Raw genomic sequence first — 23737 nt, forward strand, 5'->3', positions numbered from 1 at the left:
TGATATTCTCTTCTTCTTTACCTTCCTCAAGGTTCTGCTTTTTTCTTTCCGGCTCATCTTGTGTGTCCCAATCCTGCTGACCAGATGCCATCGTCCTTCACCCACTCACTGCTGTTGGACAGGAAGAAAAAGCTTTTAAATTACTCCAATATCACCAGACACTTTTCAGAAATAAATAAGCAACTCTTTGAAAATAAGTAAATACGATTTTGCAGCAGTTTAAAAATATAAGTTATTAAATGTCTCTGTGTGGCTTTATTATTCACTACATTTAAAGAAAAAATAATATTGGGTTTTGTTCCCTAAGAATCATATAAAATAATGATAAAATAATACAATGAATAGAAGAACTTCTCTCACTAAATGCCTGCTATTTGCACCTGCTACTAGGTTTAAAAATGAACATATTTTCAGTTGTAAATGTTGTGAATGTGAAGGATTAATAACAGAATGTATTTAACAAAAGGATCCCCTTCAATTTAATTTTATCATTATTATATGAAATCTATGACACTTATTGTGTCTTCTCTTTACATCTAAAACAGTGTGTCCACAGAGAGGGTTCAATCATTCATATGCTATAAAACTGATAGAAATTTATAATGTTGATAATGTTTTTTTAATGATAAAAAAGCATGTTTAATCAAAATCAACACTTAATAACATATCATATTAAAGCAAGGTTGTTTTTCAATAACACTTGCGTGTTTCATAAGGTTTCAAAGTGGTGTTCCCCCTTTTTGTCAACACTGTCAGGCATACATTAAAATGTGATAAAATCAGGGAATATCAGCTGTTACTATAAAGAACCCCCTGCTAAATTCTCCTCTGCAGAGTACATCACTGTCATACAGGCTGTGGTAAGATATAATTGAAGAATATTTTAAATCCTTGGGCCCTATCATACACCCAGCACAATGCGACGCAAGGCTTGCAATGCATAAGAGTTTTTTGTAGGCTAATTAAATATATATATATATATATATCAACACCTGACTATTCCTCCAACTTTAATAAACCATTTCTAAATATTTCAGTGATCTGTAACTTAAAAATCAGTTGTTACAATATTTTATACAAATACTTTTGAGTTGCTGTTGTTGCCAAAGTAGAGGCTTTACACTAAAGTTTGGAACATGATGTCTTCATTTCTGTCATGCTGTGTCCAAGCAATTGTAAAAAAGATGAAGATCTTTGATTTTGGTATGGGGTAAGCTTATGTGTAAAGAAAAATTAAGCATTTTAGAAATGTGAATTTACTGAATATTGTGTGAAAACAACATGGATTGTGTTGAAGGTATGGTCACAACAGACTGAGGATGTGCTAATTGTGTTTAGAGTTTTGAAAATGTTACTACAGATTGAACAAAATGATGTTAGTAACTGTATTTTATTCTGATAATGGAAAGGCTGCAGCGTATGCAATTGTTGCAGTGCGAAGATGGCTAATCAGCATTGTCTACTTCATCTTTGCATAATAATAATAATAATAATAATAATAATAGGCTACAAGGAAGGAATAACTGACAATGTACCGTTGAATGACAAAAAAAAAAAACACCTTGGTAAGCTATTGTTACAAAGTTCTTGTTTGGCAAAATTAATATAAACTATTCCGTCTTATGACAAGTTAAGTTAGAACAATTTCTATAAGACATGTTTAATATATTTCTACAGGCAGAGGAGAATAGCCAAGCCAAAAAGAAACAATGAAAACACAATGTAACATTCATGAAACCTTACTCAATGTTATGCGCACATGTGACTGGGGCTATAGTGCCATCTAGTGGTCGCTGATTTCTGTGGCTCAGCAGTGTGTGTGGGGCGGTCACACTGCACTTTTCGTTCCATTGACTTCCATTCATACGCATGCGAATGCGTCAGACCGGAAACGCAAGCTCATGCAAAAAATTTCGCATTTCGCTGCGTTCCAAAGTTCAAGTTTGGTGAACTCTGACCTGCGAATTCGCATCACGTGAAGCTGTGGGACAAGTAGAAGATCGATACGTCACTGCGTGACCTCTCTGTACAGAAATTTAAAAATGAAGGAAGCGCTATATAACTTCAGCTGTAGCGCAGCATCCTATTTTATATAATACATATTTAAAAGATTATGAAAAAAAAGAAGCTGCATGGTTCGCAGTGTCAATGGAAACAGGAACAGATGGTACATTTGAATGAGGACGTTTTATAATTTTTTATTGCTTAGGGTGCAAGTATATATTTATATATAGAGAGAGATACAGAGAGTACAATATAATAAGACGCTTTCGACGCCGTCGCAAAAGACACAATACATGCACATATTATTCCATGTGATAATTGAGGAGAGACCATTTTATCTTGCTCCCGCCCATATTCGCAGCGGCGTCCAAAATAATTTTGCACGTTTAAATTCTAGTGTGACCGCCCCTTAAAACGGCAGAATGAAAGTCTCAAAATTCAAATGAATCAACTCAGAAGAGACGTGAATGAATTCAAACGCGTCGCCTGATCCATAAATTCACATTTTAATCGCTACATGCACAAATTATGATCATTTAATACAAACTTTTATTAGTGTTATTCACATTTATATTCACAAATATGTCTCTATTTGAACAAAATGCTGCACATTAATGTCATTCTTAACTCTGCAGACACTGGTTGAAAAGCATTTGTTTCAGTATAGTAATGCAACATTCGCAAATTTTTCAAATCGTCTACACCTTAATGAATTGCGCTGGCAAAAAAGTTATGGAATTCAAGTTGATACTTCCAACTAGGGCTGCACGATATTGGTAAAAAATGACATTGCGATATTTTATTTATCTGCGATATATATTGCGATATGAAATCTAATCTAATTTTTTCTTACAAACAAAAATGGGGTGAGCACACCTACATTCTCATTTTAAATTATTTAAACATCAGAGTATTATTTAAATTAGAGTAAATTATTTGTTTGTAACTTTAGGATAAGGTTTGAATTTTTGAATTAACATATTAAGGTTTGAATTAACATATTAACTAACATGAACTTACCACGAGCAATACTTTTGTTACTATATTTATTTATCTTTGTTTATCTTAGTTTATAAAAACACAGCTGTTCATTGTTTGGTAATGTTATTTTACAGTGCATTAACTATGTTAACAAATACTGTACAACTTTTGATTTCAACAATGAAGGCTATAGCATAAATGTTGAAATTAACAATGATGTAGAAGTGCAGTTTAGTAATAGTAAATGTTAAATAATGTAGTTAAATAGTTGAACAAATAGAACATTATTGTAAAGTGTTACACATTTTTTTATACAGCAATTCAGACGTCTCGTGAGTTCAGTGTTGGACAGGTCAGTTGTTTAAACCATTCATTAAATTGAATCGTTTCAAAGGAATCATTAGTTCGCAAATCAAACGTGTAATTATCTCTGCAGTTTAGGATATCGCACAAGATTTGACAACACAGAAAACATTTCATCACTGGATAGTTTTTTTTTTTCTCTTGACACCATCGTGTCAATTGATTTTGATTAATATGCGAGAGGGAGAGAGAGCAAGACAGCGCTCGTGTTGTTTGAAGACGGTGAAGGTGAGCGCGTGCGCGCCCTCTCTCTCTCTCTCGCTCTCTCTGCTCGTTCTTATATGCACCCTATTAAACTGACAGGAACTTTAAAAACACATGCAAATGATAAACTTTCACTCTATGATGGTTAAGCTGTGCAATTAATCCGCGAATCACATTCGTCAAGGGCCGGGGAGCAGCTGGCCCGTACAGTTAATGAATAACGGATCAATTATGACAGCCTACATCGCACATCCTGCGATGTGAGTATCGTGGATTTGTACATTGCGATATCGATGCTTAAACGACACATTGTGCAGCCCTACGTCCAACCGTTCTCAAATGACACATTAACAAATTTGACGAAAAGCACGCAAAAATGCATGTGAGGCTATATCTCGGCAACGATTTGGCATATTGAGACCAAACTTGGTGTGTCACACAACTGGTCTCTTTAGATTCAGTGAGTCATGTCGACTCAAATTTTCCTGTGTTGGCATTTTAGGCGTCGGCCATTTTAAATTATGTTTTAAAATGCTGTATTTTTTGAACGCAGCATCGTATCGTTACGAAAATAATTTACGAAAAAAATTCGGCTCCATGCCCTGAAGGTATTCAAATAGTTTGGCGGCAGCGCCACCTTGTAGTCAAGAGTAATAATGAAATATCACAAAAATGCTAATAACTTTTGAATACATTAGACTATAGAAATGAAAATGGTCTCGCTATTTTCTGTGGGTCATGCCGAGAGCATTGATACCAATTATGCGATAATTGGCCATACTTCCTGTCTGCCATTTTGATTAATGTTGAAAACCTACTTTTTCAAACTCCTCCTAGACCGATTTTCACCAAATTTGACGTGGATCATCTTCAGACCATGCTGGCAAAACGTTATGGATTTCGTGTCATTATACAAAATGGTTCTCATATAGCCCAGCAACGAATTTGCCGGAAGGGTGCCAAAATGTATTTGAGACTGTATCTCTGCAAAGCTTCGACATATTTGCACCAAACTTTGTATGTGTTATCGTCACCTCACACTGACCATGCCACATAAATTTGGTAACAGCGCCACCTATTGGTCAAGAGTAATAAACCATTCATTAACGGTTAATAATTAGACTTATTAAAATTCTAATAACGTTTTATTGAATTAGCCTATTGCAATGAAACTGGTCTCAAAATATTCCCTGGCTTATACCGATAACATAGATACTGAATATACCAGAGTAAGCCGAACTTCCTGTCCGATTTATGTTGTAAACCTACTTTTTCAAACTCCTCATCAACCAATTTTCACCTAAATTGAATCAGATGATCTTCAGACTGTCCTGACAAAATTATGGGTTATGGATTTTGTGTCGATAGACAAAACCGTTTTTGCATACCACTGCAACGAATTTGAGGCATCATGCCAAAATTACACTTCAGGCTGTATCTCTGTAATGCTTTAGCATATTGACACTAAACTTTTTGAGTGTTATTGTCATCTCACACAGAACACATCAAAATGATTTGATTACAGAGCCACCTGTTGGTCAAAAGTGATAGGCCATTTAATCTTTTACTAGTGGTTGTATTTATGATTTTTCAGCCATTTAAATTACAATCATCCTAAAATTGGTATGATTGCTCATTGTTGCACTTCGTGTGATGTTCCATGCCATGCTTAGCTCCTTAACTTTCCGCTGGAGTGCTTGGCCCCGTAATTGCTGCTTGCAGCTATATTTTTTATTTAGTTATCGTCTGGTTTTCGTCTGTGAAAAAAATCATTAATTGTCAATTAAATGTCACTGCATTTAAATCTGTGTCTGTATTGCATGTTCAAACTTTAAAAATTATTCATATTAACAGGTTAATTAAAAGATGTTTTCTCCGGGAGTATATAGTGGGTTTGGAAATTTTTGAGAAATTCAAAATTAATGCATTACAATTTAACCAAACCCATTCGATTTTACATTAAGTCGACTAAAATCTTATTGTATTTCGTCGACTAAAACTTGACTAAAACTAAAACAATTCTGAAGACTAAAATATGACTAAAACTAAAATGGCATTTTAAATTAAATTAAATTAAATTAAATTAAATTAAATTAAATTAAATTAAATTAAATTAAATTAAATTAAATTAAATGCATGTAGCAGACACTTTTATCCAAAAGTGACTTACAGTGCATTCAGGCTAACAATTTTTATCTATAATGTGTTCCCCGGGAATCGAACCAGCAACATTGCACTTACTAAAGGCAATGCTCTACCACTTGAGCTACAGGAACACAGAATTCATGTAAAATGAATAAAAGACTTTGACTAAAACTAAATCAAAATTTGCAGTCAAAATGAACACTGGTTTAGAATCGTATGCTTTACGAGAGGTACGTGTCCTATATGTCCATTTTGCTTCAACCGGAAGTTGAGAATTTGCTAAAATTGTCTTGATAGGTAAAGAAATATATATGAGAATAAATGCTACTTCAAGGATACGTTTGGAGTGAGGAATCATTAGAAATACACTTGAAAAATTATGAAAGCTGGTGTGGTCCTTGAAGTGTTTTTCATGTCAGACAGATAGTAGGCCATTAAGGATAACTGAAGGCTGCACTAAACATTGTCAATACTGAACAATACAAATGTTCTGTACGATGTAAACACTATATATTATGCATAGTTTTTTTTTGTGTATAGTACTGTACAGTATATAGAGTGAGTGATTTGTCAAAAGCTAGTTAGCTAGTAGTGTCAAACATCTAGATTAATTCACAGATTTGCAGATTTGGTTCTGATCTCATTGAGTTTGCTGTGGAGGAAAAGTTAGCAAGATTTCTGATGTTTCTACTTGTACTTGTTATCTCTACTTGTTATCAGCACCCCACTCTTATCCCCATTTCTTTAATACAAAATCTATATGGTCCTTCCATGATAATTTGTCATCAAACCATAATCCTACATACTTAAATTTTGACACTTTCTCTAAAGAAGACCCATATAATTTAAGTATTTTTTTTATCTTCTATTTCCTTCCTTGTATATATCTGGTTACATGTTTTAAATCCCCATTCTAACAACCATTTTTCAACTACTTCTATGGCTTCTTGAATAGTATTCATATTAAAAGACATATTCCTTCCTCTTTTCCACATTATACCATCGTCTGCATATAACCAAGTGCTATTTCCCGGCCACTTTTCTAAATATATCATTAATCATTATATTAAATAATATAGGACGAATCACACTTCCCTGAGGCGTTCCATTTTACACACTTAAAGTTTAAAATACTTTACCACCAACATTAACTTGAATTGTTCTGTCAAAAAAAAAAAAAAAAAACTTAAAACCCAATTAAACATTCTTCCTTCTACTCCAATACTCTTCATTTTAATAAGTAATCCCACCTTCCATAACATATCATATGTTTTTTTCAATATCTAAGTAAACTGTCACTAATCCCTCTTTAACTGCTATAGTATTCATTATATATTTTTCCAGTTTTACTAATGCATCTAATGTTGATCGTCCTTTTCCTAAAACCATATTGATTAGATACCAAGGCTCCCTTACACTCAAGTACATAATTAACCCTTGTGCATTGTTCAAATTCACTACCCTTTCATTATATTCAGGATGAAAACACCCCTCTTAATTTAACTGCTGTAATTGCTGACGACGAAAACTTTTTGTGTAAATTATTTTATTATATATTTATTTTTACAATATCACTACGTCTGAAGTTATTAACAATGCTAATGTAATCCAATATACATTTAATCAGAAATTGGTTAAGCTAAACGTGTTTATAAACACTCTGTGAAATCAGTCAGCATAAAATTAATACCAAAGACTGAGAGGTCAAGAGCCCAACAAGAGGAAACACTGGTCTCCTTGATCGTGATTTAAATTTTAAAATGTAAAATTAATCTAATTCAATCAAGCATATTTACGTTTATAATGGGTCTGGTTCTCCTTATTGATAACAGAAATGTAGTCTGCAATTTAAGGCTGCAAATTCTTTCATTAAGCTGCTGAAAAACTGATTAGTCCACAAATACAAGTTTATTTCAGCTGTTGTACTCAAATGATAACTAATGACAGACCCGGTTTTAAAACACACTGCAAGCTACAGCACAGCGAACTGAAATCAATGTATACTACTAGCCTAAGATGCTGCAGGCCTATTTATCCTAACATTACACAAAGAATGTCTGCAGTCATTCAGTCAGGGACGACTGCACAAAACGTGTAAACTGATAAAAAAATATAAACTGAAATTCTCAGTACCAATTGGTTCTGCGCATGTCCAGGAAACTCATGAATATTCATGTATGCTCCTTCCACTGAAACTGAAAATCTCATAACACTGGGTCAGAGCAGCTTACGTCATGTGCGAGATAACGGAGAAACCCACATGTGCTAATATCCTGCATTCTAATTTTTTTATTTTTGCCGTCCCTTGATATTCACTTATAATTATCAGAGAATTATTACAGTGCACTGTAAAAAGTGATACTCTATATTTACTCAATAAAATTGTGGCAACAGATTACAAGCAATATTATTAATTAAATTTAACACATTAGAATTAATTAGAATTAATCAAATGAGATGCTTACAAGCAATCATTCAATAAGTAAAAAAATAATAAAAAATGTATACAAAAAAGCAATCATTCAATAAGGAAAAAAATAAGTAAAATGTATAAAATATTATTACGAAAAAATTGTATTTATTGGACAAAACAAGAAGCACCTGGCTGCAGCCTGCAGATAGAGGCGGGGTTGCACATGCAAACCCAGCCGATGCCTACTCTGATTGGTTCAATCATCTTTCACGCTCATACATGATAGGAAATGTGTGCGTAGCTGGTGTACACTGTTAAAAAAAATAATACACTATTATTACTTAATAAAATTGTGGCAATAGATTACAAGCAATATTATTAATTCAATTTAATACATAAGAACTTATTAGAATTAATCAATTGAGATGCTTAGAAATTAACCATTCAAAATGAGTTAAATGGCACAAAAAAATAAGTAAAAAAAAAAAAAAACTTTCTTTGAGAAAGAAAAACAAAACACTATGCTAATGAATACTGTTGGCATACCAGGCCAGGAGTTGGCGACTAAGAAACACAGTGCAAAAATGTAATTCACAAATTCATGTTTTTTTTTAATACACGGAGATGATACAGGCATCGTGTTCAAAAGCTTATGTTTTCAAGCCCCCAAAAAAGAGTTATTAAAGATACCTGATGTTAACCCTCTAGAGTCGATTAACGCGTATACTTGTTATCTCCTGATAACCACGAATAGAACTTAAATTACACTTTCAGTTTTAATCGTACAGATAAGAGCAATACATCAATCGAATTTGTAAAGGGTCTTCTTTTTTTGCATACAGACATAATAACAACAAAACTTTGTGCATTTATAAAATAAAGATAACAAACAAGGTGTGCTGTCTGCAGCCTTTGTCTGCGCTGATCTTCATTTACAAACACGTCATTAAAATGAACTGTAACTCCGTGAATACTCAACGAAGATACATGAGAGAGATATCTATAGAAAGCTTGACATGTCTACTTTTAAACTAAATAAGTGCTGCCGAAAACAGATATTCTGTGTTAAAGTAATCCATATGAAAACAACGCGATGTCCGTTTTTCACGTCTCCCTTCATTATATCTAATGTGACCACGCCCCCGCGCTGAACGCGCTATTCAGATTATAATCTTTCACTGAATACTCGCATCAGAATCGATATATTGATACTTCAGGATTGATTCGCCCATCCCTACGTTTAAATGTAACCTGAACGAGATACAGCATGAGCCATGAATGTTATGCCTTGACACTAATTCATGCTGAAGAAAAGATTGAATGTCTTAGGAATGTCCAACATAAAACCAACTTTCCAGCCTCCTGGCAGAGACACATTTGATCACCACATTTAGAGCTTTAAATAAAACCATCAAAATTACTTCAGCACTGCACTAAAGCAGCAGGAACTTATCAATGGAATCAAAACAGCGAAAGAAAGATGAAACACTCACCTCAAATAGTACTAGATCTCCTTCTTCCGTGTTGAACAGATCTGAAATCTCTTTCACTTCTAGCAGGATGTGGTCGAGAGAGCTCAGCTCAGCTACACATGAAAGAAAAAAACTAAGAAAAGAAACCATCTTCATCAAATTAACACACCCATGCTGCAAATGCCCACAACACAAAAAAAAAAATAAAGAAACGAGATGAAAAACCATACAGACCAAATTTTAAGGGAACAACAAAGTGACAAACATGGCAATATATGTTTATCAATGTTTGCTCGGAAAGGTGAGATCTTAGTTGCTTATTTTGACATCCTCATCATAGGATTACTTAGCATATATATATATATATATATATATATATATATATATAGAACTTATTAGTTCTATATATAGTTCTATTAGGCGCAGTTCCGTCTTCTTCTACTAGTGTTTCATGGCGGTTTTGGCAAACCAGCGTAAAGATGCATTACCGCCACCTGCTGATCTGGCGTGTGGAGTGCGCATAGATTTGGATACAGACACAAACGACACGTAGTTCCGTCGGATGATGATGCCACCTTTAACCACGAAGCCTTCATCCACACTTAAATGTCCAAGACATTACATTCGCCTTACCTCACTGAAATTATACATTTACATTTAATCATTTAGCAGACGCTTTTATTCAAAGCGACTTACAAATGAGAACAATAGAAGCAGTCAGGTCAACCAGAGAACAACTACAGTATACAAGTGCCATGACAAGTCTCAATTAGTCTAGATTAGTGTAGTAAATGCAGATACAGAAATAAGTTCCACGATATATATATATATAGATATATATATATATCCTTGAGCAAGACACCTAACCCCAGCTGCTCCCGATGAGCTAGATAGCGCCTTGCATGGCTGGCATCGCCGTCGGTGTATGAATGAGTGTGTGAATGGGTGAATGTGAGGCAACTTGTAAAGCGCTTTGGATGGCCATGGGGTCTGTTGAAAGTGCTATATAAATGCAGTCCATTTACCATTTACCATATTCGGGTAGGACCAAATTATTTAGGGACCTATTTCATCATTCACCGGCGTGATCACTCAAAATTAATCTAAAACGCATCTGCCCTTGTGTTTTGACACAGGATAGCAAGTGTGAGTAAAATTACTGTCGCCTTTTTAGGACCGTAATACAAAAAACAGGCAAGTAAATATTTTTAGAAACCACTTGGAAGCAAATAGCACATAACTGCTATTAACCCATTTGCTTGCAAGCATTGCCAACGGCCCCAGTTTATTATCGTTTCACTTTCACAGCACGTTAAACATCACTCTCTTACTTGATCTGGATAAACCGTGCATCAATATTTCGATAAAAAACCATTTCAGTGACAGTTATTTAGTAATTCATGTCAGGAAACGATTCCGATTCCTGAACGGTAACGTCGAAGTGTCAGATCGTGGACAAATGTTGATCATGTATCTAGTCAGAAAGAACCATGAGCAGAAACATTTTTATTTTGGGTATGTAATTTCTGTCTCCATGCCAAAAATCGGGGGGGACTGGTAAGGGGTTAACGTTACTGCTATAATCATGTCTTTCGGTACAACGTCTTACAAGACTAAGCATGCTTCATCGTTTCCCAAAGCCTCTGTTTTCACAGTCCATACTACACTGTGAAAACAGCGTTCCAAACGTATCCATTCTGGAGACCGTCTAAAAAGGCCGGAGGGCAAATGAGAGGAAAGATGCTTTTCCAACAGGAACATAATAATGTGGACAAGGCTTGAGGAATTGTCAAATCAGGCAACCAATTGCTAAGCTGGCAACACAGTAGGCTACCCATTCATTTTTAGCTTGCCCCATCAAATGTTACTAACCCTTTTTATATCTACAGCAGCCGAAGCAAGCTCTGCAGGTGGCCCAAACAGCTATCTCTCCTCCTCTTCTCATGCTCCCCTTTACTTCTCTGTTTTTCGCATGTCCTCACTGCTGCAGCAGTGTCTGCTCCCGTAAGAGCCTTTCCTGTATCTCCCCACTGCCGCAGCAGTGTCTGCTCCCGCAGGAGCCTATCCTGTATCTCCCCACTGCCGCAGCAGTGTCTGCTCCCGCAGGAGCCTATCCTGTATCTCCCCACTGCCGCAGCAGTGTCTGCTCCCGCAGGAGCCTATCCTGTATCTCCCCACTGCCGCAGCAGTGTCTGCTCCCGCAGGAGCCTATCCTGTATCTCCCCACTGCCGCAGCAGTGTCTGCTCCCGCAGGAGCCTATCCTGTATCTCCCCACTGCCGCAGCAGTGTCTGCTCCCGCAGGAGCCTCTCCCTTATCTCCCCACTGCCGCAGCAGTGTCTGCTCCCGCAGGAGCCTATCCTGTATCTCCCCACTACCGCAGCAGTGTCTGCTCACGCAGGAGCCTATCCTGTATCTCCCCTCACTACCGCAGCAGTGTCTGCTCACGCAGGAGCCTATCCTGTATCTCCCCTCACTACCGCAGCAGTGTCTGCTCACGCAGGAGCCTATCCTGTATCTCCCCACTGCCGCAGCAGTGTCTGCTCACGCAGGAGCCTATCCTGTATCTCCCCACTGCCGCAGCAGTGTCTGCTCACGCAGGAGCCTATCCTGTATCTCCCCACTGCCGCAGCAGTGTCTGCTCACACACAAAAGAGAGAAAAAAATAAACAAATAAAAAAATCACCTCCGCTTAAAAGGTATGACATGCATCCTAGGTTGCGGTGATAGTATCATGTATCGACAATAGCCGAGACGATATTAGGCTCCTTCTCCAATCAATGTTTTTTATTATAATTATTAGGCGGCCTACCTTAATTCGGCTATCAAACCGCTCCGTTATCCCATCCCAGCACTGCACTTCACGCTCGCCCGTGCTCTCAAAGGATGATGTGAGCCGGTAGGCGGCGAAGAAGTCTCCATCCACAAATAGACATACATTGTTTGCAGATATAAGGTGTTCCATCGTACTTTAACAGGTAATCCGATACGTGCCATATTTTAAACGAGCTCTCACTAACGGAGTTTAATGCCACACTTATGTTAGAACGCATCTCATTTTTGTTTCCCGGGCGGCGCGTCGTTCCCATCATGAGGCATGTGGTCCGGAGCGCGTATGACCAAGGCATCAGTTCAACCGAACTCACTCCAAATATATGAACTTACCGGTTTTTGAATACCTTATATTTAAGGCGTTCGTTTACGGCCATATTAGCGTTAAATCGTTGGACTTTCAATGGAATCTACTATTGATTTTGCACCATTGACTAATTTTGCAGAACATTTAGACTGATAACTTCCATGCGCAGATGAGAGAAATTTTTTTTTAAATAAATTTCACAGGACAAACGAGATGACAGTAGTGCCGACTACATGAACTAGCTGTTTTAAATATAGTATTTTATATTTAATGCCAGTTTAGTACGTCCGAAAGTATATTTTTCGATTATTAGTGATTCCATAGGCTCTTTTTCATGCACCGGCATGGTTAAAATGGCATATAGTAAGCTCAGACAAGAATAAAGAATCTTTCTCTCACTCCACCCATGCACGATTACATCGTTGATATGTACCATCGATCTCATGTGCTGACAATATGACGATTCGACAACGACCACATCGCTGATATGGCACCTATTCCGGGTACACTGGCAAAGGAAATCCAATTTATATTTGCCTGCTTCATTTCGAATACAATGACTGCACCAAGATTTTTCTGACTCGTTATCGGAAGCAGCTCATTCGATTGGCTAAACAATTATTCAAGTAAGCCTCACAGCGTCTACCCTCGTAGACAACCAAATCATCCTTAGTATTGAAATCCCTGTCAGGCACTGCAAGAGGTGCTCCCGGTTGAGAACCTTTGCCTTCTCCGTTCAACTATCAGCAAAGCTTACTCGTATGACATCGCGAGTATTAAACTCCTGTCAGATGCTTTTCTGCTTAAGCAATCTTGGACTTTCCATTCGACCACCAGCGAAGCTTACCCGATTAATGCCCGATTAACCCAATTAAAAAAATAATAATAATTCTTTCAGTCAGAGACACTTACCTATCGAACACCAATGAGTACATCACAGCTAAAACAAATTTTCCCTCCGATGGCAAGACGAACTCATCCAATACCGCAAATTAAGCTTTTGCCGAACACCAACGGGTGCTTCGCAGGTAAAACAATATCAATTTTCCCTCTAATGGCCGGAGAGACTACCCATCCGGTGTCACAAATAGAAAAAAATAAAATAAATAAATAAAAAAAAATAAAATAAAATAAAAAAATAATAATAAAAAAAAAACACCGGATGCCGGCCATAGCCTCCAGTCCAGATAACCTTACCTTTTCTATCCTATGGCCGGCGAGGCTTCTCTCTTCGATGCCAGGAGCTCGAGCTCCCATCGGATGCTGACGAGAGCCTCCCAGCCAGACAACCTCACCTTTTCCATTCCACGGCCAGCAAGGCTTACCCGTTCGTTGCCAAGAGCTCACACTCCCTTCGGACGTAGGTGAAAGCCCCCGGCTACCCTTTTTGCCATTCTGTCTTACGTACGGTCAGTGTTGGGAAGGTTACTTTGGAAATGTAATAGGTTACAGATTACAAGTTACCCTGTTTAAAATGTAATAGTAGTGTAACTTTTTCAATTACTTTATTAAAGTAATGTAACTAATTACTTTTGAGTACTTTTTGATTACTTTTCTAAATTTGTGAAAATTAAAGAATAATAAATAAAAGCATATACAGTACATCACCTTAAATACAGTTATCTAATAAGCATGTGACGTATTCTGTGTAATAAACTCCTGAAACATTGGTGTTTTTTTGAAACTGCTGTCTCTGTATATGATGATAGTTTTCTCAAAATAAGTAAAATGCACATGAAGTGAAACAGAGCAGTTCTAGAAATTATGTTTATGTGCTCGTGTACTCCTATATTGAGATGGCAGAGGTTGAAAACACTGCGAGCTTCAGTAGGCCTATGTGTAGTAAATGAAACCATGTCTTTGCCATTAATTTACAGGAGGGGCAGACTGGGAAAAACATTCAGACTCATACAAACAAATTCATGAACAAAACTATTTTTTGTATGGACCTGACATAAAAAAGATTTAAATCTTTAATTTGGGGACATGCAAAATAATTAAAAGTTTTCTCCTGAACTTCACCTTCACTTCCATTTTTCTCTTCAGTCTCTTTATTTTGCCCTGTTATCCATCTCTACCATGACTTTAATACTCAAGATTGAACAAAACAAAACTATACTTTACAATACAATACTCTACAATACTACAATATCTTTATAGAAAAATCCTAACACTGTACACGAGTCATGTTTTTCCCTTACAAAAAATTACCATGCTTTTATTAGCCTATATTAATGTTAAACAACCTTGTTTTTTTTTGGTTTGTTTTTTTTGCAAATGGATTTGTATTTATTTTTAAATAAATACATTTGTAAAATAATTTTACATTTTTGGTTATCTCAGTTAAACAATAGTAACCATTTTCTCTGGATTTATAGTTAAATATTAAAATGTTAATTTTCGTAAGGGTTGTGTTGAGTCTGTCGTAGCTCCCCCTAAACCTATAAAAAAAATCTGATTATTTTTCAGCTAAATTACTACCGTAACATTACAACAGATAATAATGATGTCCTTTATATAGTATTTTGAGTGATGACTGATGAGCAACGTGCTGCTGCTTGATTAAATAAATAAAAAAACAAAGACAAAAAAGCATCTTTACAGATGAAACTGACCTGAGACCCTGAACAGTAGTTCTGCTTCTCTGCTCCAGCAGTCCACTCTATTCTCTCTCTCTCTCTCTCTCTCGCATTGATTACTCGGAGTCTGATCCAAACCGTTTGGCGGAGGCGCGGAGAGCGCGCGAGTCATGGCTAACAATTCATGACTTATTAGAGATTTAATTATAAAATGCCGGATTCGCAAATGATCGCTTTAGTACATTCGGCAGGCAATTATACAATAATGATATTAAATAGTGGGGCAAAATCGGCTGCCAGGCCACAGGGAATTGTCCCGGTTCTCCCGGTGTCCAGTCCGCGCCTGATTTCCACAGACACGCAGAATGTGCAAGTCATATATTGCATTTTTGGGGCTTTATATTCACAGACACTAGTCGGTGTAATGTTTTGATTCAAGTGTACTGACCTACTTTTGATTTAGTCATCCAAAATGTGGGATATTCCGTCCGCGTTAGGCATTCCGTTTTTATGACTGGATTCTACGAACCAGACTGTTTTTCCGCATCCCGGTAATTATTGGGGCGGTATGTCTCAGAATAGTCAGTGCAATTTGGTAAATAAATCAGTTAAATCTGTATGTGGATGTGTGTAAATATTCAAATGTAATCCCCTTTGTAATCATAAAAAATTTCATAAGTAACTGTAATTTAATTACTAATTTTTTCTTAGTAACTGTAACTAATTACAGTTACAATAATTTTGTAATTAAATTACTTAACGCCGTTACATGTAACTAGTTACTCCCCAACACTGCATACGGAGAGGTTTACCCATCCAATGCATGGAGTCAGGGCTCCCATTGGACGTAGGTGAGAGCCTCCCGGCTAGACGTTACCTTTTCCTTTTTTTGGCCAGCGAGGCTTAACCGTTCGATTCTGGGAGCTAAGCTCCAGTCGGACGAAGGTAAGAGCCTCCCGGCTAGACAACCTTTTCCGTCCTTCAGCCAGAGAGGTTAACCCGTTCGATTCCTGGAGCTAAGCTCCTATCGGACGTCGGTCAGAGCCTCCCGGCTAGACAACCTGACCTTTTCCATTCTTTGGCCAGCGAGGCTCACCCGTCCGATGCGAGTGCTCCCATCGGATGCTGGCAAGAGCCTCCTGGCCAGACAACCACGACCATTCCACGTGGTTTAGGTCGCAAAGCCCATAAGCAAGCCGTCCGATGTCGCAAGTACCAAACACACAAATAAACCCTCCCTCCTTCCTACGGTCGTCAAGGCTTACCCGTCTCATGCCGTGAGTAGCAAACTCCCATAAGACGTCGACGAGAGCCTCACGACCACACAAACTTACCTTTTCCATCCTACAGCCTGCGAGGCTTACCCAGGAAGTCTCCGTTCGATGCTGGCGAGAGCTTCATGGCCACCTATTGTTACCTTTACTGTCCCACATCAGGAGAGGCTTACCCGTTCGATGCGTGTGCTCCCTTCGGATGCCGGCAAGAGCCCCACCCCATTGGATGCTGCGAGAGTTCTCCCAGTCGGGTTTTCCTTTCCACTCTCCCGTCCGACAAGGCTTACCCGTCTGATGCGTGCGCTCCCTTCTGATGAGAGTTCTCCCGGTCGGGCCTATGCTTGCCGGCCGCAAGCGAGTCTCATCCATCCGATGCCGTGAGTCGGGATCTCCCTTCGGATGTCGCCAGAGTCCTCCTTGTCGGCCAGCCCAAAGCTTTTTGTCTGCCCAACCGAGAGGACCCAGACGTCCGTCATCCTGAGTCTCAATCTCCTGTCGGAGGCTTCATGGGCCCTCTCGGTCAGCATTAGGCCCTTCGCCCACTGAATAGCAGGGGCTATCAGCCAGTAGGGCCCGTACGCTGACACCGTGACCTATTCTGGTCGAGGCAACTCGGGTCCTCCCGGTCGGGCACCTCAACCACGCTGCCCCTCTTCATCGGCCGGTAGGGCTCACCGTTCCCACGCCTCAAGCTCCCGTTGAGTATCGGCTCGAGCCCTACCGACCGGGCGCCAACAACCACGTAGTTCACTACCTGCAGCTGGTAGGGCCTACTCTCCCAACGCCTAAGTCGCTCCCTCTGGAGTACGTAGGCCCTTCCAGCCTGCCAATGAGATGACTTCTCAGAAAACCAAATGAGCCCCGCCAGTACTCTATGCTATTTTTTGGGGGGGGGCGTTACACTGGCGGCTGTCCTCTTGTACATTTGCTTTTTGGTGGGTACTCTAGGTTCGGGCCATTTGCAAGCTCGGAGCCCTTCCCCGGACAGCACGCCAAATACGCATACTATACCTCAGCTAATTATATGTAAGAGTGAACTAGTGAAACATTCAAAAGAGTTTAAAGCCTTCAAACACAAAATGCAGGAAAGCTGAACTGAGTAGCTGGTGACTCACGCGCTCAGTTCGGTGCGCACAAGAGAGCCGCGTCTCACGGACAGCAACACTGAACCGAGCTCTCATTCAGGACGTTCGCATCCTCCTGCACCCGAACGAACAAATACAAATCGCAGTTTAAACAAACAAACTATTTATAGCCTAGTTTGTTCATTTTTAATCCAATTTTGAGTTTGCTGGTATGATAATTGCTTTTCCTAGGAAAACATGATATATTGGTCTAATATATGTATAAGATGATTTCTCAAAAATTACATAATGACATAAACTAAAAGCAAATAACATTATGAATCCTAAACAAGTAACACTACAGTTCTATAGTCTAATCTGAAGGGTGAACTCAAAAGACAAATTATACAACAAGGTCATTTTTGAAGATTAGAATCCACTGTAAAAAAACAACAACCAAACAAATCAAAGTGATTTCACCATCATATGGAAAAATGTTTAAGCCTAACCAACTCTTTATTACCACATTCAGTGTTATGAAAAAGTATCATCATGACAATTTGAAACCAGAAATGCATCAGGTAACTTTAAGAGTAAATAATAATTATAATCGAAAAATAATAATAAGTACTTATGCCCAAATTTATAAGGAAGGTTGTAAATTAACAAATTTCTCTAGCCAATGCTGTCACATCACGGGACAAAAGAACGAACAACCCGAAGACCTGAAAAATTAACTAATCAATTCTCTTTCCGGTTCAATACTGCATTGGTTTAGCGTATGGATCTTTCATGTGATTAAGGAAAGAGTCAAAAACCAGATAGACCCAAAAGATGAAATAATCAATTCTCGTTCCAGCTCAGACTGCATTGGTTTAGCGCATGGGTCTGTCACGTGGTTAAAGAACGACTCGACCCGAAAGATGAACTAATCAATTCTCTTTCCAGCTCAGACAGCATTGGTTTAGCATATGTGTCTGTCACATGATTAAGGAACGAGTCAAAAACTCGATAGACCCAAAAGATGAACCAATTAATTCTCTTTCCGGCTTAGACTGCATTAGTTTAGCGTATGGGTCTGTCACATGATTAAGGAACGAGTCAACAACCCGATAGACCCAAAAGATGAACTAATCGATTCTCTTTCTGGCTCAGACTACATTGGTTTAGCATATGGGTCTGTCAAGTGATTAAGGAACGAGTCAAAAACTCAATAGACCCAAAAGATGAACTAATAAATTATATTTCCGGCTCAGACTGCATTGGTTTAGCGTATGGGGCTGTCACGTGATTAAGGAATGAGTCAAAAACAGAATTTTAACCATAGTAACCTTAATTAGTTTGTTTGAATGTTTTCCGCTCGCTCTTGATGATGCTCATATTGTGAACTTGAATATAAACCGCTGTATAAAGTTTAACGTTAATTAGACAGAGGCTGCCGAAATCATGTTCAGTGTATGTGGGATTAATCATTTCCCCTTTTCTCCCTCAAGTGGCAGGCTTGTAAATTCTGTCATCTGCTCATTATTGGTGTTAATGGTGTTTTTCACATGCATGCTTTTTAATGCCAGTTTAATTCTGAAATAGATCTGATACTTTAGTCTAAAAAAAAAGTAAACAAATGGTTCACTTTTTTTAGGTCCTGACTGCCACCAGTTGAGTCAATGATTCAGTTCCTTATAAAAAATATATATTCATTTGTTACCACCAAGTAGTTTAAATTTATTATTTATTGCTGTAAAATGAACATATATTTATCATCAGTTGAAGAGACAGTTTGGGCAGCAGCAACAAGACAACTATTACAAGTAGAGATGGGTTTCAAGTAGGGCCGGGACAATGCGTCGAGGTCATCGATGACGTCAACGCAAAAAATACGTCGACGCAAAATATGTGCATCGATTCGTCGACCTGTTTTTATTTCTCTAAAAAACGTTTGCAAAACGTTTACCTTATGTGCGCTGAATATACGCGATGGCTGGATCAACATTCTGTCCAACATTATATAACCAATCCAGGGGTTTTTCTGCATTGATCTTTTTTTTTTTGGCGGCTGTCAAAGCCATATTTGATCGGTGAGTGACAGTGACAGGGCGCGTGCGAGAGAGAGCCCCGGCTGCGCGCGCACTCACAGTCTTCAAACAACACGAGCGCTCTCTCTCTCCCTTGTGCATATTAATCAAAATCATTAAACACGATAGAAAAAGGGCGAAACACCAAAGTTTCACGTGCGCTCGCGCACTCACAGTCTTCAAACTACACGAGCTCTCTCTCTCTCTCTCTCTCTCTCTCTCTCCCTCCCTCTCTCTCTCTCTCAGTCCCTCCCTCCCTCGTGCATATTAACCAAAATCATTAGACACGATAGAAAAAGGGCGAAACACCAAAGTTTCACGTGCGCTCGCGCACTCACAGTCTTCAAACTACACGAGCTCTCTCTCTCTCTCTCGCTCTCTCTCCCTCCCTCTCTCTCTCTCTCTCTCTCAGTCCCTCCCTCCCTCGTGCATATTAACCAAAATCATTAGACACGATAGAAAAAGGGAGGAACGCCAAAGTTTCACGTGGAGCATTCTGAGTTTTTTTTTTCTCCATGACAGGCTGCTGGCTCCCACTGTTTTTTTTTTTTTGTTTTTTTTTGGAAAAGCACTCTCTGTATTAGCTTAAAGCCCTCAAGTTTACATTGGTTACTGTATTCTTTTAATTCCTCTAAACAAGTATTTTGGGTGACCTTTTTGAAAGAAGAAAGAAGAACTTTTTTATTGAATGCTAGGCCCTATGTGTTCAGTAAGCTTGTTTCAGTAAGCTATGTGTTTTCAAGGTTTTATTGAATGCTATCTCTATACAAGTGCAAAGTAATGCATTCTTAGTCAGTCTTTTATTTTGTAATTTTAAGAGCAATAAACATATATTGCAATGTTAAGGAATAAATGTTTTTTTCATTCAGATTTGTAAATCAACATGTATAAATTGTTAGTAGTCAATTAATGGGGAGATAATCGAAATCGAATCGGTCTGGGAAAATTAATCGTTAGATTAATCGATGCATCGGAAAAAAATAATCGCTAGATTAATCGTTTAAAAATAATCGTTTATCCCAGCCCTAGTTTCAAGATCTGGTACTAATTTGGTTCCTGACTTGTTCGGTACTGAAAACCTTCATACAAGCTACAGGATCAATAGTGCTGCTATCAGTATTCTTGTAACGTTGATTCATTACCTTTTAGACACAACCACATATCATCCAAATCATCTCCAAGTTGATGGCAGCAAGGATCCAGGATCAAGAGATCATTCATCATGAATGCCTCTTGTTTACTTTGAATGGAGTGACGTCAAGCATGGCGAAATTAACTGTTGTTCCGTTGCTCGTGGCAGAAGTTGAAAACTTTTCAAGCATCAATGCAGCCGTCCTCCAATCAGATCGCCTTATATAATACCCTAGCGCAGACGCTAGTTAATTGTGTGCAGGCAATACCAGAAAACTAATGTGATTGGCTGTCACTATGAGTACAGTGCGGTACATTCCACAGGGTTGGATTTAGGGATGCAAGGATACCAATATTTCAGATATGCCAATTCCGATCCAATATCAGTGCCTTTTTTTATAAAGATTTTTTTTAAATCAATGTAGAATTTCTATACTTCTGTGTAGGGATGTCAGTTTTTGATCATTTCCATGATCAATCATCCTTTAAATTAACGATCAATTAATCGATTAATTGTTAACCTTAATGCTGCAAAATGCGTCTATTGCAGCAACATCCAGTCACCGGTATGACAGGATCTGCAAAAGTATGTGTGTATGTGTGTATATGCATATATATAAATATATATATATATATATATATATATATATATATATATATATATATATACATATGAATATGTGTGTGTGTGTGTGCGTAAAATACATTTCTTTTAAATGTATACCCCACTAATGAAGTAATGAAGGCAGCAACATGTGGTAGATGGGACAGAACAAGAAAAACTTAATAATCTTTCATTGTGCTAAAGTATTATAATACGAAAGGGTATGGCTCCTATACAGTGCGCAGTGCTTATACACAACCAGTGCGCAAAAGGAAGCGCTAGAAACAATACCGAGTCACTGCGTGCAGCATTACTCATAGAAATGTTCACCAAGGAAAGAGATATTGATGTTGTGTATTATATGTGTGCAATATTTTGAGCATTTTCTTTTAACAGTTTTAAATCGTAGTTATTGTGCGCTCTTGAAGAGAGTTTCATTGTTTTGACTGTAGTAACTAGGGCTGGGATGATACGCTAATCTGCCAATTCAATACTATCCCGATACTTGTGTGCCGATTCAATGTATATTTATAATTATATATATAATTGAGTATTGTGATTATAGTTATATAACTATTGCAATTCGTGACTATGTTTGTTTCTGTAGATTTGAGGGAAAGATTATAAACGAGGAGGTCTGGGAACGACTGAAGGGAACTGACAGCAGTGAGGGAAGGAAGTAATCACCAGGATGTAAGTTCTTTGAGAATGTGTGCATTGTTTATTACAAGTGGAGTTTTCATTTAAATGTAGCAATGTACACAATGGTCAAACTTTTTAAATATATTTTAAAAAATATAGTTTATTTCTATAATGCACAGCTATTTTCAGGATTAATTCCTCCAGTCTTCAGTGTCACATGATCTTCAGAAATCATTCTAATATGGTGATTTACTGCTCAATACATTTTTCTGATTATTATCAGTTGAAAACAGTTGTGCTGCCCAAAATTTTTGTCTACACTAGTATTTTTTTTGGAAGCCTAATAGCAAGGTTGCATAAAATTGAATACCAGTGGTAGAGAAGACTTCTGTAATTTTACAAAAGATTACCTTTTTTTTTTTTTAATGTTTTGAACTTTGTGTTTATAAAATAATCATGACGAAAAAATTTGACTCCAGAAATGCTAAGTTTTCTTCCCCATCATTTCTAATATGGGGTGCGTTTCCCTAAAACCAACTGTGGTCACAAGTTCCTTCATTACCAATAGAGTTCAGTGGAACTAACGACCGTAGTAAGCTAACTGCAGATGTGATTCACATCATGTACGTCATGAGCAGATGTACACTTTGATCATAGCGGCAGTAATGCGATTAGCTGCATGTGAATGCACTGATTGATGATAATCAGCAATGTTTCCCAAGTAGCAAATCAGTGTATGAAAAAGATCATGTGACACTGAAGACTGGAGTAAAGTTACAGAAAAATTCAGCTTTGCCTCATAATTATTTCAATAAATAAATTTTAAAGTATATTCGAAAAAGAGTATGAAAACTGTTATTTCTTTTTACAATATTTTTTTTTTTTGTAATTTTGATTTTAATTTAGCCTTGGTGAGCAGAAGAGACTTGTCTTGAAAACCAAGAAAAGATTCTTCCTTTCAGCTGCTAGAAAGGTGTTATAATAAAAACTATGAACATGACCACAATAATATGCTAAATGTTATTAAAAGATTCCAGTTTGCAAGAAATCTGAGTGTCTGACACTACACTAGAGGAACCCTTTCCTGAAGAACATCAGGTGCTGAGAAGAAGCCTTGTTCCACAATAAAACCCTGCATCAAGCCTCCTATCCTTCCCTCAAAGAGCCTGTCTTCTGCTGCTGGGGTAAGAAACACACTCTTCCTCTTCTCTATCGGCTGTCCAGCACCTAACTCTGCCTCCTCAGCACTGTCTGAAAGAGTATTCTCCACAGTCAGTAATCAGAGATCACAGATTCTTCTGAGAAAGTCTGAGAAAATCTCTATATTGTTCATTTTTCATATCTTAACTCTTAATGAATGTTTTTTTTTTTTTAATCTTCTGAGAAGCTCAAGAATTATGTTTTTTTGGTAATTGCAACATTGTTTAGGTTTATCTTCTGATAGTGAAGCAGTATTAAACACGGAGCCCCGCACATGGCATGCAAGAAAAATATAAATAAATCTTGTGCACGATTTACTAATTCGTTCTCTCGATTTATAAATATTGTACACGATTAAGCAAATCTAGGAAATGAAATTGTAAATTGTGGACATGATTTAGCCTACTTTTTTTTTTTTCCTTTTTAGTCAGGTGCTTCATATACGACACTC

The 23737-nt window shown here is 37.7% G+C and overlaps 1 protein-coding gene across 2 annotated transcripts in view; it reads right to left on the reverse strand.

Annotated features, from left to right (window-relative positions):
- LOC132136870 (NACHT, LRR and PYD domains-containing protein 12-like) overlaps positions 1 to 113 on the reverse strand; it is a 58488-nt gene extending 58375 nt beyond the window's left edge. For both annotated transcript variants that reach the window (XM_059547411.1, XM_059547410.1), the window contains exon 1: positions 22 to 113. In XM_059547411.1, the coding sequence (XP_059403394.1) occupies positions 22 to 91 (70 nt within the window). In that variant the 5' untranslated portion in view covers positions 92 to 113. The remainder of the gene's footprint in view (positions 1 to 21) is intronic.
- Positions 114 to 23737: the final 23624 nt, after the last annotated feature.

This window comes from Carassius carassius, unplaced genomic scaffold (assembly GCF_963082965.1).
Source record: "Carassius carassius unplaced genomic scaffold, fCarCar2.1 SCAFFOLD_56, whole genome shotgun sequence".
Classification (NCBI taxonomy): domain Eukaryota; kingdom Metazoa; phylum Chordata; class Actinopteri; order Cypriniformes; family Cyprinidae; genus Carassius; species Carassius carassius.